The sequence below is a fragment of the Puma concolor genome, chromosome C2 (assembly GCF_028749965.1).
Source record: "Puma concolor isolate L17-30 chromosome C2, mPumCon1.1.hap2, whole genome shotgun sequence".
In the NCBI taxonomy this organism is placed as follows: Eukaryota; Metazoa; Chordata; class Mammalia; order Carnivora; family Felidae; genus Puma; species Puma concolor.
Window position 1 is genome coordinate 63840927 of NC_141675.1, and position 17283 is coordinate 63858209.

General features: G+C 42.8%; 1 protein-coding gene across 2 annotated transcripts in view; it reads right to left on the reverse strand.

Annotated features, from left to right (window-relative positions):
• SLC7A14 (solute carrier family 7 member 14) overlaps positions 1-17283 on the reverse strand; it is a 110886-nt gene that overhangs the window by 24133 nt on the left and 69470 nt on the right. For both annotated transcript variants that reach the window (XM_086674703.1, XM_086674704.1), the window contains 2 exons: positions 6922-7158; positions 5047-5264 (listed from right to left, as the gene is read on the reverse strand). In XM_086674703.1, the coding sequence (XP_086530829.1) occupies positions 5047-5264; positions 6922-7158 (455 nt within the window). The remainder of the gene's footprint in view (positions 1-5046; positions 5265-6921; positions 7159-17283) is intronic.

Genomic DNA, 17283 nt, shown 5'->3' on the forward strand with positions numbered 1-17283 from the left:
CAAGATCAAACAGATCCTGGCCTAACGAGCTATAGATTAAATAAACACATTATCAAGGAGAAGGTAATAAAATTAGCAAATAAGATCACCTTTTTGCCTAAGTTAGTTTTACTTAAGTTAGCTTGAATGAATTTTTCTTCCTTGCAAGCAAATGATTCCCGACTGATGAATGCAAAAGAGCCAGGAAATGAAACTGGGTATGGGTCTGTCTCTACCCAAATAACCACTAAAATTATTCGCTCTCTCCAGCCCTCAGATCTGGCCATTGGTATTTGTGATTAGGATTCCCTTCCAAGCCTGAAAGAATGCGTATGTTCTTAGGAGTGAACATTTATGAATGAAATTGGTGGGTGAAGTGTGCGTATGTGCATGTTTCTGGGTTCGTCGGTGCTTTCACCTAGCTTTAAAAAAGTATTTCGCATGAATAAAAAATAGCATTGACTTTTTAATTTGACGACGTAAGTGGAAAGTTTTCCGTGGTAAAGCTGGTGTAGCTGCTCAGCCAGGCGATCCAGATCAGCTCATCCCTCGACAGAGCCTTCGTGGGGAAGCAGCACGTGCCTCAGTTGCTGGAAGGCTGCTGCTTACTTGGTTGTCGAAAGCAATGCCGTTAGCGGCATGCTGTTCAGTGTGTGGGGTCCCTAAAAGCTGGCCCTCTGTGTCTTGCTGATATTCAAGAGGCATAGGAATGAGGCAGCTCTCCATATTCTGCCTTGGCCAGTCTGCCAGATGTCTAGGAGATAATTGGGCACCTTTATATAATTCACTCCCACGGTAACGAGACAAAACTCCAACTTTAATAGCATTTTCTACCACCCTCAAGCTCCGGATATCTATTAGCAGCCTGTCCACGGTGACAGTGGAATGCATTAATAGGTTCCAACAAATGAATTAAACTGTGGAGAACACGAAAACCAACGTTTCCTTTGTTTGGAGGCGTTCAGCATTCCCCACACATACTTGCTAAGGACCATTTTCCTTGGAGCTGTTTGTGCGGTGGAGTGTCTCATTTGGTTCAAGAGAAACCATAAGATAACATCAAGAACAAATAACATACAGGCAATACACATCCAACAGGCTAAAGAACTGCAGATGGAAGCAGGGGTTCAGCTGAGGGCCAGCAGTTACTTGATCTAGAGAAAAATGTTTGTTGTTCTTCGGCTCTTCAAGACCAAAGCAGCAGCTGACCCAGAACCTGTAAGTGAGTAAACCATTCCTTAAACTATTTTCTTTGGAAGGATGTGGTTGGGGCAGGGAAAGAGTAGGCTTGTGAAGGGTCTACGGCCAGAGGACAGATTGTTTATTATTAACCCTTTCAACGTACTCGAGAATTGTGTGTCAAGTCAGGTACCGGTATCCTTATAAACCATCTCCTACATAACACAATGATCTCCCCCAGCCCATCCTACCAGAAGTGATTGAAGAGTAAAGTGGATTGGAGCTCTGTACTAGGCCCTTTGTCAGGGATAAGGGTTGGGTTTTCCCTAAGGAGAAGTCTGCAACTGTCGAGTAGTCAACTCACTTTTGTTGACAATTGTCAAGTAATGGAGTAGGGAGTGTGTTTATTCACTTGGTGGATGTCATGTTCATGAGAGGGTTTCAGACCTTAAAAATTAGGATCCATATTCAAAGTGGCTTTGCTAGGGGCCATCTGGCTGGCTCAGTCAGTAGAGCACAAAACTCTTGATATTGAGGTCATGAGTTCAAGCCCCACGTTGGGTGAAGAGTTTACATTAAAAAAAAAAAAAAGAAAGAAAAAGAAAAAAAAAAGAAAGAAGGAAAAAGAAAAAGAAAAAAACAAAACAAAACAAAAAAAAACCCCAAAGTGGCCTTCATGGACTAGAAAAGTGACCAGAAAACAAAGTTGAGAAAGAACAGGTCCAGGCCAGTTTGCTAGGGAGGAAATGTACTATGCAGAAATCCAAGGCCGGGCAGATAGAAAAGAGGATGAGTCAGCAACATCCTCAAACTGGGCTGTCCTTTGTGCTCAGCTGATGCTTTTAGTCACAGCCACTAGAGCACATATTTGAATTCCCTGCAGGGATAATGGATTTGCAGCGAAAAATACAAAATTCCAGCTAGACCTTTTTGGTGGCCAGTGACAAGCCTACTCAAGATCGTAAGGTTGGGTTGCAGCGAGATTGCGAGGCCAAAGGTGCAAAGAGAGGCAATCAGTCCCGTGTGACCAAACCAGGTTGGGGGATAGTGGAGTAAATAGGGCTTTGACTGAAGCAGAACTGGGATTGAATTTCAGATCCATTGCCATCTAGATCTGTAGCCTTAACTTTTCTCAATTTAAGGTATTTTGATGTACGAGTAGAGACCATTGTCCTTATTTTGTAAGGCTGCTGTGAAGATGAAATGAAAAGTGTACATGAAAGAGTGCATCACAAAGAAAATGGTTCGTGTTAGGAACAGAATCCTTCCTTTCCTTTTTTTATGCCTGACTTCAGATCTTCTTTTCTGGCCACAAAAGCTAGTGAGAACATGGGATATGTATAAATGGGGACCCCCTAAGGCTGGTTTGACTTAGTTTCTTCCTTGATGAGGTAGACTCCTGACTATCCTGAGGAGGGATATGGAGCCCTTGAGTGGGAAGAGGAGACCCCCGAAGAGAATAAATACCCCAGCACAAAGCACAGGGGGAAGGGTAAAAGATTCATTCATCTTTTTTGGCACGGGCACAGAAGAGATTGTTTCTAGTCTTTACGTGGGGCCGAGACTACAATGTATGCCATTTCGGTGAACTCTTAGGAGGATTTTGGAAAGTAGACATGAACTGAGTAATTAAGAAAGGTTTTCAAATTGTTTTGCTGTGTCGTCTTGGTAAACAATGCACTTTGGCCTAGGTTGGTTTACACGCCCAACTGTAGGTAAGAAGAGTAGCTAGACCACGTCTTAATGCTCCTCCTAGCTCGAAGACTTTATGACTTTGTAAAAGCTTAAAGGAAATGAAAATGTAACATGTTGGATGAATTACCTTATTGCATTTTTTTAAAGAAGGCTCAGATGGAAGGGGGTGATCATGCACAAGGTAGTCCATGAAGTAGAAAGCATGTCGTAGTCACATAGACCCAAGTAGGAATTTCAGTCCTGGCACTGACTAGCTAAGTGACCTCAGGTAAGCTCCCCAGCCTCTTTGAGCCTTGGATTCTCCACCTGTTAAGTTGGGGACAACAGCACCTTCTGTAAAGTTTTGTTATAAGAGTGAAATAATATCCATAGAACACAATGCTGGGTACCTAACTGGTAGTCAATAAATTCTAGCTTCTTCCTCCTGTAATTATCACTATTGCTATCCACACAATGTGTACTAAAAAAAACTATCCAAGATGTTCTTCTTTTTGGCAAACATTTGATACAATTAGTTTTCCCATTTGGTGGATGAGAAAACCTGAGAGCACAGAAGTTAGCTGTTGGTCAAAGTCCTAACAGTAAGTCCATGACCCCCAAATGTCTTAGACTGTGAAAAAAAATGGTGGGAATTTGTGCGCTACAGTGGAAATGCAGTTGTGTTCTGGAAAAACACTTTTTTTCTTTGCCACTCTTGTAATATATTGTTTCTCTTATTTGATAGGAAAGGAACGATTTGTATCGCAAGAGAATATAGACTCAGGGATCCAGAATAAGGTCAACAGTGTTTCTTTGTCTTTTCTGGTTTTAACCAGTTTCGGGATTTATTCACTTCAAGGAGGAGAGATGAACTTTGCGGTACTGTTGAATTCTTACAGATAAGCAGAAGACTAGAAATCTTGGCTCAGATTCCTCCTTTGTTTATTTCTTGGCATTGAACAGTGTGGCACGGTTCAGAATAAACAGGAGTTATTTTGAGTATTCTCCAAGAGAGATTTCTGGTCCCTGGACATCTTGGAGGAAAACCAGTCTAAGCAAAAGCTACACAAGCAAATCTGGGAGAGTCCTGGACATGCGTCTGCCAGTCGCATGGCGGTCTGCTAGGCGGGCATGCCTTTCTCGGCCTCCATTTCTTCACCTGCTAGGTGAGGGGATAAGACCGGGTGATTTCTAAGACCTCTCCCAGCTCAAAATTCTCTGATTTATGTTCTATTATTAAAAAAAAGAAAAAGGGATAGGTGGGTGAATTTTAACAATGAATTCATAAAGTAGGCATTTTTAGTCATACTAGAAAGAGGATCCAGACACAATTTAGAGTTATTTATCAGCCAAGTAGTTGGCTTGCCACTCTGACCTTCCCATTTTTCTTTAGCATAAACCTCACCACCCAGATCATGGGGATGAGATCGGAAAATGTCCTTTTGGTCCAGCCTGCTCTCTGATCAACTCCCAGACCACTCCAGGTGGACTTTTGTGCTGTGAGCCACACCACTGGAATGGGATTTATGAGCGGCCCTCACTGGGCTGGCCCAGCTGCACTTAGACTTCAGTGGGGCTCTCCATATTGGGCCAAACATTGGGATTAAATTTAAAAACCGTTCTTTCTCTAGTTCTGTACCCGGGCAACACTCATCCCTTACCTACCCACCCACTCTCCCGGCTCCTTTACTGCCTTGTCTGTTTAGGGCTGTCTGTCTCTCGGAAAATACTCTACAGAGATTCTATAGGACCAAGCTGTACAGGCTTTGGAGTCAGACCATCCTGCCTTTGGGTCTTGACTCTGCCAGTTACATTGTATGCTTAATAGTGAGCGCACGCTGACCTCTCCAAGTGCGAGTTTTTCATCTATAAGACCAGAATGTAAATATCTTCCTTGCAAGGTTCTCAGGACACCTAAATATTACATGCAGAGCACTTAGCATAAGATTAGGCATGTTTCACGTGGCCAAAACATAAAATCTTTTCTTGTTGTTTGTATAAAATAGGATCTCAATAAATGTGAAACAAATTAAAAAATTATATAGGAACCACTTTTTCAGAGCATTCCAATTAAATTCAGATAAAAAGTAATGAAACGGATGCCATGAAGATTACAGGACAGAGCAGCATTTTCTTAAAAATATGTCTCAGACTAGCCACAAGATGGAAGGCAGAATGTGCAATAACCATACTAGACTTTAGAAGTGAACTCACCCCTGACCAGCCGTGGGGCAAAAACTGGCCCTCAGCCCAGTATTTCCCATTGATGAAGAAGAGGCCTGCAATCATGATGAATGCCCATACTGCCAGATTCAACACGTTGAGGACGTTGTTGAAGCCCACGGAATTCTTCACCCCCAGCGCAACAATGATGGTGACAATCACAGCAATTACTAGAGCCAGAAGGTCAGGGTATGATTTTTCACCTTTCCCTAGAGGGGAAAGATATGAGTTAATGTTGTTCAGAGGGGAGAAAGGGCCATGCAAACCCCCAGCACCGCTTCAGAGCATTTGCACTCAGCTCTGACAAGGGTAATCAGTTTGTCATGGAGGGAGGAGAGGCTTGCGTGTAAGTGGGTGTATGTATGAATGCATGTACCTACACTGTGGTCCACAAGTGTCTATTTGCAAATGGGAAGATTTTGAAATACAAGTAAGATGACCTGATATCCTGGACCAAAAATTGGGATACATGATATGACAATGACAACACAGCCTAGGGAACCATGGCACAGAACATTTGAAGTCAGAACCGTACTGACATATCGATGGTATAAAACATGGGTTTAACATGTCGTTTGAAAGCTGGTTTATCTTCACAGTTGTTCAGTATAGAGTCCATAATTTTTCCATCCTAGTAATCTTTTCATTTTTAGAAAGTTTTAAAATGTGTATCTTTGAACGCTATTGGAAGAAGAGTATTCTTTGCATTTATGTGTATGTGTTTGCAGAGAAGATAAGCAGTGAACATACCCCCACCTGATTGGCCTTGTCTGTTGGTCAGTGGACTCCTGCTCTCTACAGAATGGAAAAGGCACTGCCTCAGCTGTCAGGGTCCTGAATTTCAGCTGTACTTTTGCCCATGACCGGTTGTGTGGCCTTGGGCAAATGCCTCAGTTCCCTGGATCTCATTTGTGAAGTGAAGAGTTTGGACTACCTGATTTTGGAGGCCCTTTTGAGCTTAAAAATTCCATGAAATCAGTACATTGTGGAGATGTGGTCTTCATACTTTTTATCTTCTTATGGTGTCTGCTTGCTCAGCATTTTTGTCAATTCTTCTGAGATAGGCACACCAAAGTCACATGACTAGCACGCAGCCAAGAATCTATACTTGGAAGTTCTGGGACAAGACCCCCAAGTTTCCCCAACTGTTGTGTGGCTTCCCACGAATATGAGAGGTTAAAGTCAGACATTAGGATGGGAAGCAAGGCAAGCGATGGATGGAGTGAGGGGTATTTGTTATGTGAGCTTCTGACTGTTCAGTGTTCACCCAGTGGTATTACCCCTTCCTTGACCTCTGCTAGACTGGAATCCATTTTTCCCTTTTAAAAGTATATTTTCTCATTTAAAAGTTAATACACGCTTATTTATAAAAATGAAAAAAAATCTGCCAAAACTACTAGAGAAGTTCCTTACTGTTATTTTTCCTGCATTGATCTTGTTTTTATATAGTTATTAACATAACGTGTATACAATTTGTATCTTTTGTCACATGACATTGCATCAAAAACATATTCCATATTATTACAACAGTCCTCCTAATCATCCTTTTAATTGCTACATAATATGCTTCCACAATTTACTTAATCGTTTGCTCCACTGTAGAGTATTTAGGCGGTTTCTAATCTTTAATATAAATAAGGCTGTGATAAATATCTTTTCATATAAAGCTTTTATGGAAATTAGAATGATTTCCTTAGCATAGATTCACAGAAGAAGAATTACTTTGCAAAAAAAAAAAAAATAACAAAGAAGAAAGAGACATATTTAAGGGTCCTGATACATTTTGTCAAATTGAATCCTGAAGGAGGAACCCATTTGTTTGTTGGTAATTTTCCACGTTGGGGCAAGAGGATATGGCAGTCTCACCTAGGCCATTGAGGGTTCCCACAGTGTCCACCATCCAGCGGCTGATGGTGTGGTTTGCCAAGGAGTCGAACATGCTGCTCAGAGCACTGGCGCCGGCTGCAGTGCCAATCAGGTACTCCAGGATCAGGTTCCAGCCAATGAAAAATGCCACAAATTCGCCGACAGTGACGTAGCTGTAGGTGTAGGCCGACCCTGTTGTCTTGGGAACACGGACTCCGAACTCTGCATAGCAGACACCTGCGTGGGAAAAGCATATATGGGTGGGGGACTTTAGGAGATGAGATAACCTCTTGGTGGTCAACCATCTTGGGTACAAAATACTGGGAATCTCTGGGATCTTAGAACAAATACACAAAATTTTATGCATATGAATAAATTCAAGGCCAATTCTAATGTCTTTCAACGTCAGTTCTGAAAAACTTTTAACCTGAATGTTTGGGAAGAGAATCAGAACTAATTTTAATGAACTATTGGAAACTGCTCTTTGTTTAGAAAAATTCCTATTTGTTGTATGTGTCTCTGTCATGTTCTTTAGGTGTCCTTAGGTGTCAGAATGAGCACGGTCTAGTTCATGACTTGATGACACTAAGTTTACATTATGTATAACATTCTTCTCTTTCATTTTTACATATTACAGAGGTCCTCCTCATTTGACAATGATAGTTCAAGTGATCTGTGAAGATTCTGTACTATATACGGGAGGCAGGATTGATACAAAATGAGAGACAGATTGAGAGAATCTTAAGCAGACTCCACACTAGGTGGAGCTGATGAGGGGCTTGATCTCACAACCCTAAGATCATGACCTGAGCTAAAATCAAGAGTGGACGCTTAATCTACTGAGCCACCCAGATGCCCCTATTGCCTATCTTTGATGGAATTATAGATTAAATTAGAAAGAGACTGGGAATACACCAAGCTTCTGGGAGCTGGGAGAGTTTCCTGCATCTTGCTAGGGACTCTGGATGTGAGGCCAGTAGGTAGGATGCCAAGTTGGAGGACAAACCTAGGACAGCCTGGAGGAAACACACAGGAATGGGTTGTAGGAGGGATTTCAAAGTAAACTTTACCTTCAGTCCCAATTTTGTTAAGGGCCAACCCTGAGGTTCTCTCATCATAAATCAGGGGATAACAGTTCACTCTTTTGTGAATAAAGAGAGCAAATTTCTTCTCCTTTGAAGGGAGTGATATCAGTGCAAGGAAGCACAGAGATGTCAGAAGCCACGGCACAATGAGTGGTTAAAGGTGATGCACTTTCTCTTTTCCTACCCCTTAGTGGTGCCGGCTCTCCGGGTGTCCATGTGAAAGGAGTGCTGGACCAGGGGGACTGTGCTCTTGTCTCAACTTTGCCTTGAACCTGTTCATCCCTTTATATTCAGTTTCCTTCTTTGTAAACTAAAGGAATTAGACAGGGATGCTCTCTTAAGGGCCTCCCAACTGTGACACTCTAGGATTCTACCTGTTACACTGAATTTTATGGATTTTGCTGCAGAACGCATTGAGCATGGTTCACTTTTCTTTTACATCGATTACTATACTGTTCTACATATGGAGACATTCTCAGGCCTAGCAAGGTCATCCGTCCCTGCACTGAATGACCTAGGCCACTGTTTGTTTTGAGTTCCTGTGTTGGCCCCGCTCCCCCGCCCCCCACCTTTGTAAAACAGTTTTTCATCTCCCTCCTGGAGGTCAGACTGTAAGTTGTTTCTTTTTGTTGCTGTCACAGGGATTACCTTGAACAGGCTGACCACCTCCTTTTCTAAATTGCCACTTCCAACACCTGATGTTTACATTGTTAGAGTGAGTCTAAAACTAAGAGGAAGTGGTCCCTGAAGGAAGGACTGAGGAGTGTATGGAGTGAATAAGCACTCTCTCCTGAAGACAGTTGGGTTTGTGGATACATATTAGGTTGCCCTTTAGTGCAGTGTGAGGAAAGGATTAGGAGGCAATCCTAATTCTGCTCTTGGGTATAGGATCCATAGCTTTACCCAAGAGTTCTTACATCCTGTGAACTTCATCTTTTCACCCTTTTTACCCCTGATAATGCACACGGCTAATAAATGGAAAAATCTCAACCAACGCTTTTGAAACTGGCATTGATTTGATTGTAAATTTAATTTGGAGAGGCAATATTTTGAACTTTGGGCAATCAGTGGTTCTCTCCTTAATATTTGATCTGCCAAATTAGATGTAAAAATTCCCAATTCACCATCAGAACTCAACTCGCCAAGGGTAATTAGCAAATAGCCACGTCTTACTTAGGTCTTGTGAAGGAGCCAATGCACTGCTGTCCTGAGGCAGAGGAAGAGGCCCTTAGCTGTGCACCGTGTAGGAGCATATGACATCAGTTGTTTATTTCCCAAGGTCCAGCTTGTATTCTGATAGGTGGAATTTGGGAAGAACAGCAGGAAAACTAAATGAGACACTAACTAGGTAAGACGATTTCTGCTCCTAGAGACCATTCTTTTGGATGCATTATAAAGGATTTTATTTTTGCATCTTTCTGATTTATTTGTATGCAAGGATCCAGGCTTTTAGTGGGCATTAGAGACTATCCAGCCTGGCACTGAACCTCAGTGGTGAGGAGTAAGTGATCTCAACCCCAAATGTCCTGAAAAAAAAAAAAAAATCTGGAAAATGTTGTCAATCACTCCACTTTTTTCAAATATATGGTGTGTAAGAGAAACATGTTCAAAAGTATCTTTCTAATTTAATAAGAAACAAGAACCAAAGAAAGGGAAACCTCGGTTTTTATCTTAGATTATATAATAATTGAGTGTCGAAGAGCAAGTTACTTACCTAACATGGGTAAAGTGAAGGGGCCAGGTAGATAAACTTTAGGGTCCCTTCTAGTGTTACCATTCTTTGGTTTCACAGCCAGAATCAACTTTCAAACATTTGAGTCAATGGGGGCAGCTCCGGAGAAAATACTGGAAACCAGTAGTTTTCAGCAAAAGTAGTACTGCCATCTAGGGGGAATTTTGGAAATCTGTGGGGGTGTCCAAGGTTTTCATGATTGTGGACACTTGAGGCATTCAATGGGTAGGGAGCCATTAGACATTCTGCAGTGTGGGACTGTCCCACAGAATGAAGCATTTTCCTGTGTCTTACATAACTTCTGAGGGTCCCAAAGGACCTGTTTATGAAAACAAGTTTATAAATTATAAAAACCTTTTTATAATTTCTGAGCCTGAATCTATCTCCATTTTAATACATTAAAAAAACACTTTTTTTTACATTTATTTTTTTGATAGGCAGAAAGAGACAGAGCACAATTGGGGGAGGGGCAGAGAGAGAAGGAAGCACAGAATCGGAAGCCGGCTCCAGGCCCTGAGCTGTCAGCACAGAGCCTGACACAGGGCTTGAACTCACAAACTGCTAGATCACGACCCGAGCCGAAGTCGGACGCTCAACGAACTGAGCCACCCAGGCGCCCCAATTTTAATACATTTTAAAGTTTATTTATTTATTTTGAGAGAGAGAGAGAGAGAGCAAGCACAGGAGCTGGGGAGAGGAGCAGAGAGAGAGGGACACAGAGAATCCTAAGCAGGCTCTGTGCTGTCATCACAGGGCCTGATGCGGGGCTTGATCTCATGAACTGTGAAATCATGACCTGAGCCGAAATCAAGAGTGGGATGCTTAACTGACTGAGCCACCCAGGTGCCCATATCTCCATTTTACATATTAACACAAAGTTGTTTTTTTTTTTTCATGATTTTATATGCATCGAATTTTCCAGGGCTGCAACAGCTGGGTAAATCGAGGGACAGTTGCAATTTGTTTTGTTTGGAACTAAGAGTTGGTCATTATTTTGGAAAACCACATCATCAACAGCGGCATAAGTCATGGTCTCTGAATATCCAATAGCACACCTATGCGAGTTGTGTTCACAGTTGTTTTACAAGTGACAGCAGACATCTGATGACTTTGTTATGTCTCCTATTATTCTTTTTTTATTTTTAAAAAAAAATTTTTTTTCAACGTTTATTTATTTTTGGGACAGAGAGAGACAGAGCATGAATGGGCGAGGGGCAGAGAGAGAGGGAGACACAGAATCGGAAACAGGCTCCAGGCTCTGAGCCATCAGCCCAGAGCCCGACGCGGGGCTCGAACTCACGGACCGCGAGATCGTGACCTGGCTGAAGTCGGACGCTCAACTGACTGCGCCACCCAGGCGCCCATGTCTCCTATTATTCTTATGCTCTACCTTCCATACTCAGGGGAGATATATATATATTTAAATTAAGTGTGTGGCTCTGGAAAATAGTAAGGTTCCTCAAAAAGTTAAAAATAGAACTACCTTATGATCCAGCTATTGCGTTACTAGGTGTTTACCCAAAGACTACAAAAACTCGAATTCAAAGGGATACAGGCACCCCAATATTTATAGCAGCACTATCTACAATAGCCAAATTATGGAAACAGCCCAAAGACCCATTGACTGATGGATAAAGAAGGTATGGTGTGTATATACACACACACACACACACACACACACACACACACATACACACACACACACAATGGAATATTACTGAGCCATAAAAAAGAATGAAATCTTGCAATTCATAACAACAAGGATGGAGCTAGAGAGTATTAATGGTAAATAAAATAAGTTAGTCCGAGAAAGACAAATACCATATGATTTCACTAACATGTGGAATTTAAGAAACAAAAAAAAGGAACTAAGTGGGGGAAAAGGGAGTCAACCAAGAAACAGACTCTTACCTTTAAAATTTTTTTTTTTTCAACGATTATTTATTTTTGGGACAGAGAGAGACAGAGCATGAACGGGGGAGGGGCAGAGAGAGAGAGGGAGACACAGAATCGGAAACAGGCTCCAGGCTCTGAGCCATCAGCCCAGAGCCCGACGCGGGGCTCGAACTCACGGACCGCGAGATCGTGACCTGGCTGAAGTCGGACACTTAACTGACTGCGCCACCCAGGCGACCCAGACTCTTACCTTTAGAGAACAAACTGATGGTTACCAGAAGGGAGGTTGGGGGGAGGTATGGGTTAAATAGGTGATTGGGATTAAGGAGTTGGCACTTGTTGTGATAAGCACCAGATGTTGTATGGAGTGTTGAATCACTAATTATATAACTGAAGCTAATATTATACTGTATGTTAACTGGAATTTAATAATATTTTTGTAATGTTTATTTATTTTTGAGAGAGAGAGAGAGAGAGAGAGCGAGAGTGTAAGCAGGGGAGGGGCAGAGAAAGAGGGAGACACAGAATCCGAAACAGGCTCCAGGCTCCAAGCTGTCAGCACAGAGTCCAATGTGGGGCTTCAACCCATGAACCTCGAGATCCTGACCTGAGCTGAAGCCGGACGCTCAATGGACTGAGCCACCCAGGCGCCCCTGTTAACTGGAATTTAAATAAAAACTTAAAAAAATATATATAATTTTAATCACTAGAAAAAAATAAGTGTGTAGGAAGGTAAACATTATCTCTAGTTTATTTCTAGAACTATTTGATAGCAAAGGAAGAATTTCAAAGTATTCATTACCTAAAGTTGATTTGTACTAGGGCGGAGAATCACTATGGGAGAAACATTTATAAACAATCTGTACTCAATTTAGTAATGCATTAAGAAATTTCTTGCCCTAGGGTTATCTTCCTAGTCATATTTGCTTTATGCTATTGTCAAAGTGATTCTGCATTCCTTGGCTAACCATCAAGTGATTGGAGAGGGAGAGATATATTGATTTCAAAAGTATAACTGTGTGGCTGGAGAAAATCATGAAGTACAACGTCGGGGTACAGATGGTGCAGACCACTGGGTGAAAGTTTCCCAATGGGGTTGCTCAGAGTTGGCAAGTCCAGGTCCTTGAGAAATATAGGGGTTCATTTGAGCAGGACAAGAGGGAATAGAGTGATTTTTCATAGCCTGAAACTCAGGTATCCTTTTCAACTTATCAGCTCTTTAAGTATATTGTAAACATGCCCTTCTTTTCATTTTGTCATATCCCTAGTGTTTTTATTTCTACGCCCAGAACTATTTTTTTGTTAAATTGACAACCAGCCAGCCTAAATAGCAGTCAAACTTAGGACTTACACATCGAAACGAAGGTTGGGATAAGATACCAAGGGGATTCTTTATTTGAAATATTCTCTATTGATCTCTCGTGTACCCTATAAATGATGCATGGTTTGGAGTTTAGAGAAATTTGGTCCTTTTCGAAGTGGATTTCTTTCCAACTCAGATAATCTGTGGTTCTATCGCATATAGATATAATCAGCCGGCCTTACATTAAATTCTCCCAGAGAGCCTAGATGGGATGTCGAACTTTCCAAACTGCCTAATATGCTGTTGCCAATCATCAAGATAACCTCTACATGTGCTTCCTGTCACTCGAGAACCAGGAGGCGAAGATTCTCCTCCATTCTAAGAGGTGTAGAAGAGAAAGATCCAGCTGGGCGTAGGTGAAAGTTCGAGAAGGATTTCTCCACTCAAGAACTATATTCCCTCCACATTCTGCTAAAAAAACAAAACAAAAGAAAACAAAACAAAACAAACCATTGTCTACATAAGTACTTTTTAAAATACTTTCACCTGGAAAGATTAAATCTAGAGGTTTTTCACACTTGAATGCCAATTACTCTACTCAGATACAAACAGGTTTTTCCGTTAACATGCAGTTTAACTTATGGACTGATGCCCTAACTGACCTATCAACTAACTTACTGATTTCCCACAATAACTTCTGACTTCCTAATGTCTTTCCTTTAAGTGATGCACACAGTTAAGCGCCTACTATGTCAGGCACTGAAGTGAATACCAGAGGCATAAATCTCCTGATCTTGAAGCATCTGGATTCCAACCAGGAAAGAGTTTAATAAACAGATGATTCCATGCAGCCAGTTTCAGTACTATCAGTATTTACGAGGTGCTCTGGGAACCCAGTGGGGTGAGCGGCTCTTAGAGAACACGGTCCTCGGTTTCTGGGGAGGTAGTGACGAAGGGGAGGCTTCTGAGCTCATATTGAAGGGCGACTTGGGCTTTTCCAGGCAGAATGAAATGGAAAAAGGTGATCTCAGGCAGATGGAAGGGGGTAGCTGGATGGCACGCGTGGGCTGCTTTGTGGATTGAGGAGGATGAGTCTTGTAGAGGTGAACTGAGGATCAAGTGATTGAAGGAGTGGGATCTTCTTAACAGACTGGGGGAATCTAGCTGAAAGGAGAAAACTGTTCAATCATCTCCTTGTCTCGTTTTAAAGCTTTGTCTTGGTTGTAAAAACCTCTTCACACACAAGTGTTCTTTAAGAGTCTCATACATAAATAAGTAAAAGCAAGGTGGCTTTGTTTGAGGAGGAGGTGGGGAGCCTGAGGCTGGTCTGCTCAGGATCCCCCTCATCCCATACCTCCCAAAATGCCAACCCTCCTCTGTGGACTCACGGGGCCGCACTGAACGCAGTGTGGGGGGTGCGTGTCACCTGCTCATCAGGGCTTTTCCCTTGATGGTTGATGCAACTGAGCCCCAGACCTGACGTTGCACCTTCAATTAGTGATAGAGCCGTGCATATATTGATATGCAGTTCTAGGAGCTTCCCAACTCATCCATTCATCCACAACATTTATAAGGTTCTGTCTCTATGCCTCTATGTTAGATTTTAGAGATTTAAAGGTGAGTGGGAAGAATACTGTCCCTTTGTTGTGGGTCTTATAGTCTAGCGGAGAAGACAGACAAAAAAACCCCAACACATTATAATAAAACGAGAAAGGAGATATTAGTCGTGGCGGGGGGATGGGGGAAAATTCATGAGCTGCTTTAAAGAGCTGCAAAACTGAGTTCTAAAGTAAGATCTTTGGACAGCCAGAAGGACTGTCTCTAGGGCAAGAGGTATCCGGAGATGTGAGAAGGAGGGGGCGGAGTCTCCAAGAAAACAGTTTGCCAAGCTGCCGCTTCATTCAGGCCTCTGGGATCAGTAACATCGGGAGTGTTGCTCAAAAGGTCAATCAGGCTCTCTTGGTCACAGACATCAAGCCTGTGCAGTTATTTTGAACATGCGTCTCTCAGTGATTCTCATTGATGAAGTCGGTTCCTCCCGAGTGCCAGTCATCTGCTCTGTCTCCCAGACACAGGATGGAATCAGCCATTGGATGGAACCTGTGCACCACACCAATTAGGCCTGAACAAGTCCTCACCAAATACAACATTTTTGCTGAGATGGTTGTTAACTCATTTCTTTGTCCTTTTCTTAGTTTTCTGAAGACATCTTTGTTCTGTTTACAGATTCACAGCCGGGCTAAGACACGACTATATTGCCGTGGGTGATAGCACTGCATAAATGTGGACTGGGAGTGGGCTATCGGAAGAAATCACAGGACCTCAGAGAGAAATAGAGTGTGGATTCTCTCGGAAACATTTGTTTCCTTTGTGACACCGGATTCCAGATGGCAAGTAATGAAGTATCACCATCATTGCTGTTGCCCTTGAGAAGCAGGCTGCTGGATTCTCAGAAACATCTATCTCTTCAGTCCCCTGGTTTGTGGGACCCTGTGATCCCTGCCCCCGTGTCCTCTTTCCAATGCTCTTGATTAGCCAAGAAAATTGTGCATTTCTTTTCCCAGGAGAAATCCATCAGGCTGTCTCTTCCTCTCACCTCCCTGCTCCTGTCTCATCTACCTGAGGAACCCTGGTCACTCCATCACCTGTCAGGGAAGTCCAGGCAGTTCTAACAAATGCGTCTGGAAGAAAAGCAATTTGTCTGGGAACGCCCATTTCTTTGCGTCTAAGAAGAGACATCATTTTTCTGCCAAAGCAGGGCCTTAGGGGGACAGTAGGAGCCTGTGTTCAGAGGATGGGTAGCATCTTTGATCAGGGTGTGTGTGACACTATTCGTTACTGAACCTGACAGGGCTCCAATTAAAGTTGGGTTGGGGAAAAGAGGGCTCGCTGGTTCCCTAAACCAGAGCACCAATCTATCAACACCTACACAGAAAGGAAAGAAGCTGTTCTCATAGTCAGAGAAGTGACCCCTGAGAGATGTCGAGGAAGTTTCATAATTTACTGATTAAATGTGACCAGACTATCTGTGTACTCTCTTCTCTAGATCTCCTTCTGTGAAAAGACTTTAAAGGTTTGTCGGAGGTACGATTTCCATAGCTTGATGGATTAGAGTATTATATTGTGTGGCCCTGCTATTGTTAATTATCATCATTAGTGCATACTAGTTTTATTGCTTTATCAAATGATGATGAAGATGGTAATAATAATAACACTCATGTGGTTACTTTCAAGGAAGTGACCCACAGGCTTAGCTGTTCCTTGATCCCATATTCTGACCCAGATTGGTCCCTCTTCATTGCTGAGGTGGCAGGTGGACGGGGACAGCTCTTTTCTCTGCTGCTAACATTTCTATGTAGGTGACCTCAGGGTAATGTCAAAGGCAGCCTCGGAGGGAAAAAGAAGTTACAAAAGAGAAAGGCACCTGGTTGTTGGCATCTACCTGTGCCAGGCCCATCGTACACAGTTTGTCATCTGATGCCCAGGTAAGCTGTAGGCAAATGACGAGGCCAACATCAGCAGCCCGTCTCTGGCTTTAGGAGAAGCAGTGAGTGTCACAGGAGCCACACAGCATCTGGAGAGAGGTCTAGAGAGTGGTTTTGACAGCTAAATGAGATAATGCACACACATCACTTTGCCCAGTGCCTGGCACACAGTAAGTGTTTAATAAATGGCAAGTGAAGTTATTACTAACTGTGGCCTTGAGTAAGGCACCCGGTTCACTGGGCGTTAGTTTCCCCATCTGGACAGTGGCGATGGTGATCCCTGCTGTGAGGTTGCCATGGGTCTGCAAAGGAGCACACGTTCTGGAGTGTGGTGGGCACTCCGGCAGTGGGAGCAATGGCAATTATTGCCGAGGAGGAAAGGGAATCGCACAGACTTTCTTAGCAGTAGCCTCCTGTTTCTGCAGGAACCTTTTCCTTGGGGATGGGAGAGAAGAGGTTGGAAGCAAGAATAGTTGGCTCATGGTTTGAGAGAGTCAGCGTTGGCAGGGATATCAGAAATCATCTGGAGTCTAGACCAAGCCCTACGTGTGCCCAATTCACTTCTTGATGGATGCTTTGGTTCTTTTTTTTCTCCTCTAATTCACTTCTAAATGAGAACGTGGAAAAGTTCCTTCTTAGGTTTTAAACCTTTAATCTGGAAACACCTGTTTTTTTCCCTCAAGTCCAGCTGGACGTTGTGAGGGTGGAGAGAAATTTCCTGCTTTCTTGCTCAACCTTTCTTCATGAGGCCTCTGGCCCCGTTCAGATGACTTTGATAACCGGGCTAGAAAGACTTTGTGCAGAAAGGAGAGAACAGGGGTCAAGGGACAGCCAGCAATTCTCGTGCTCCCAGGTATTTTC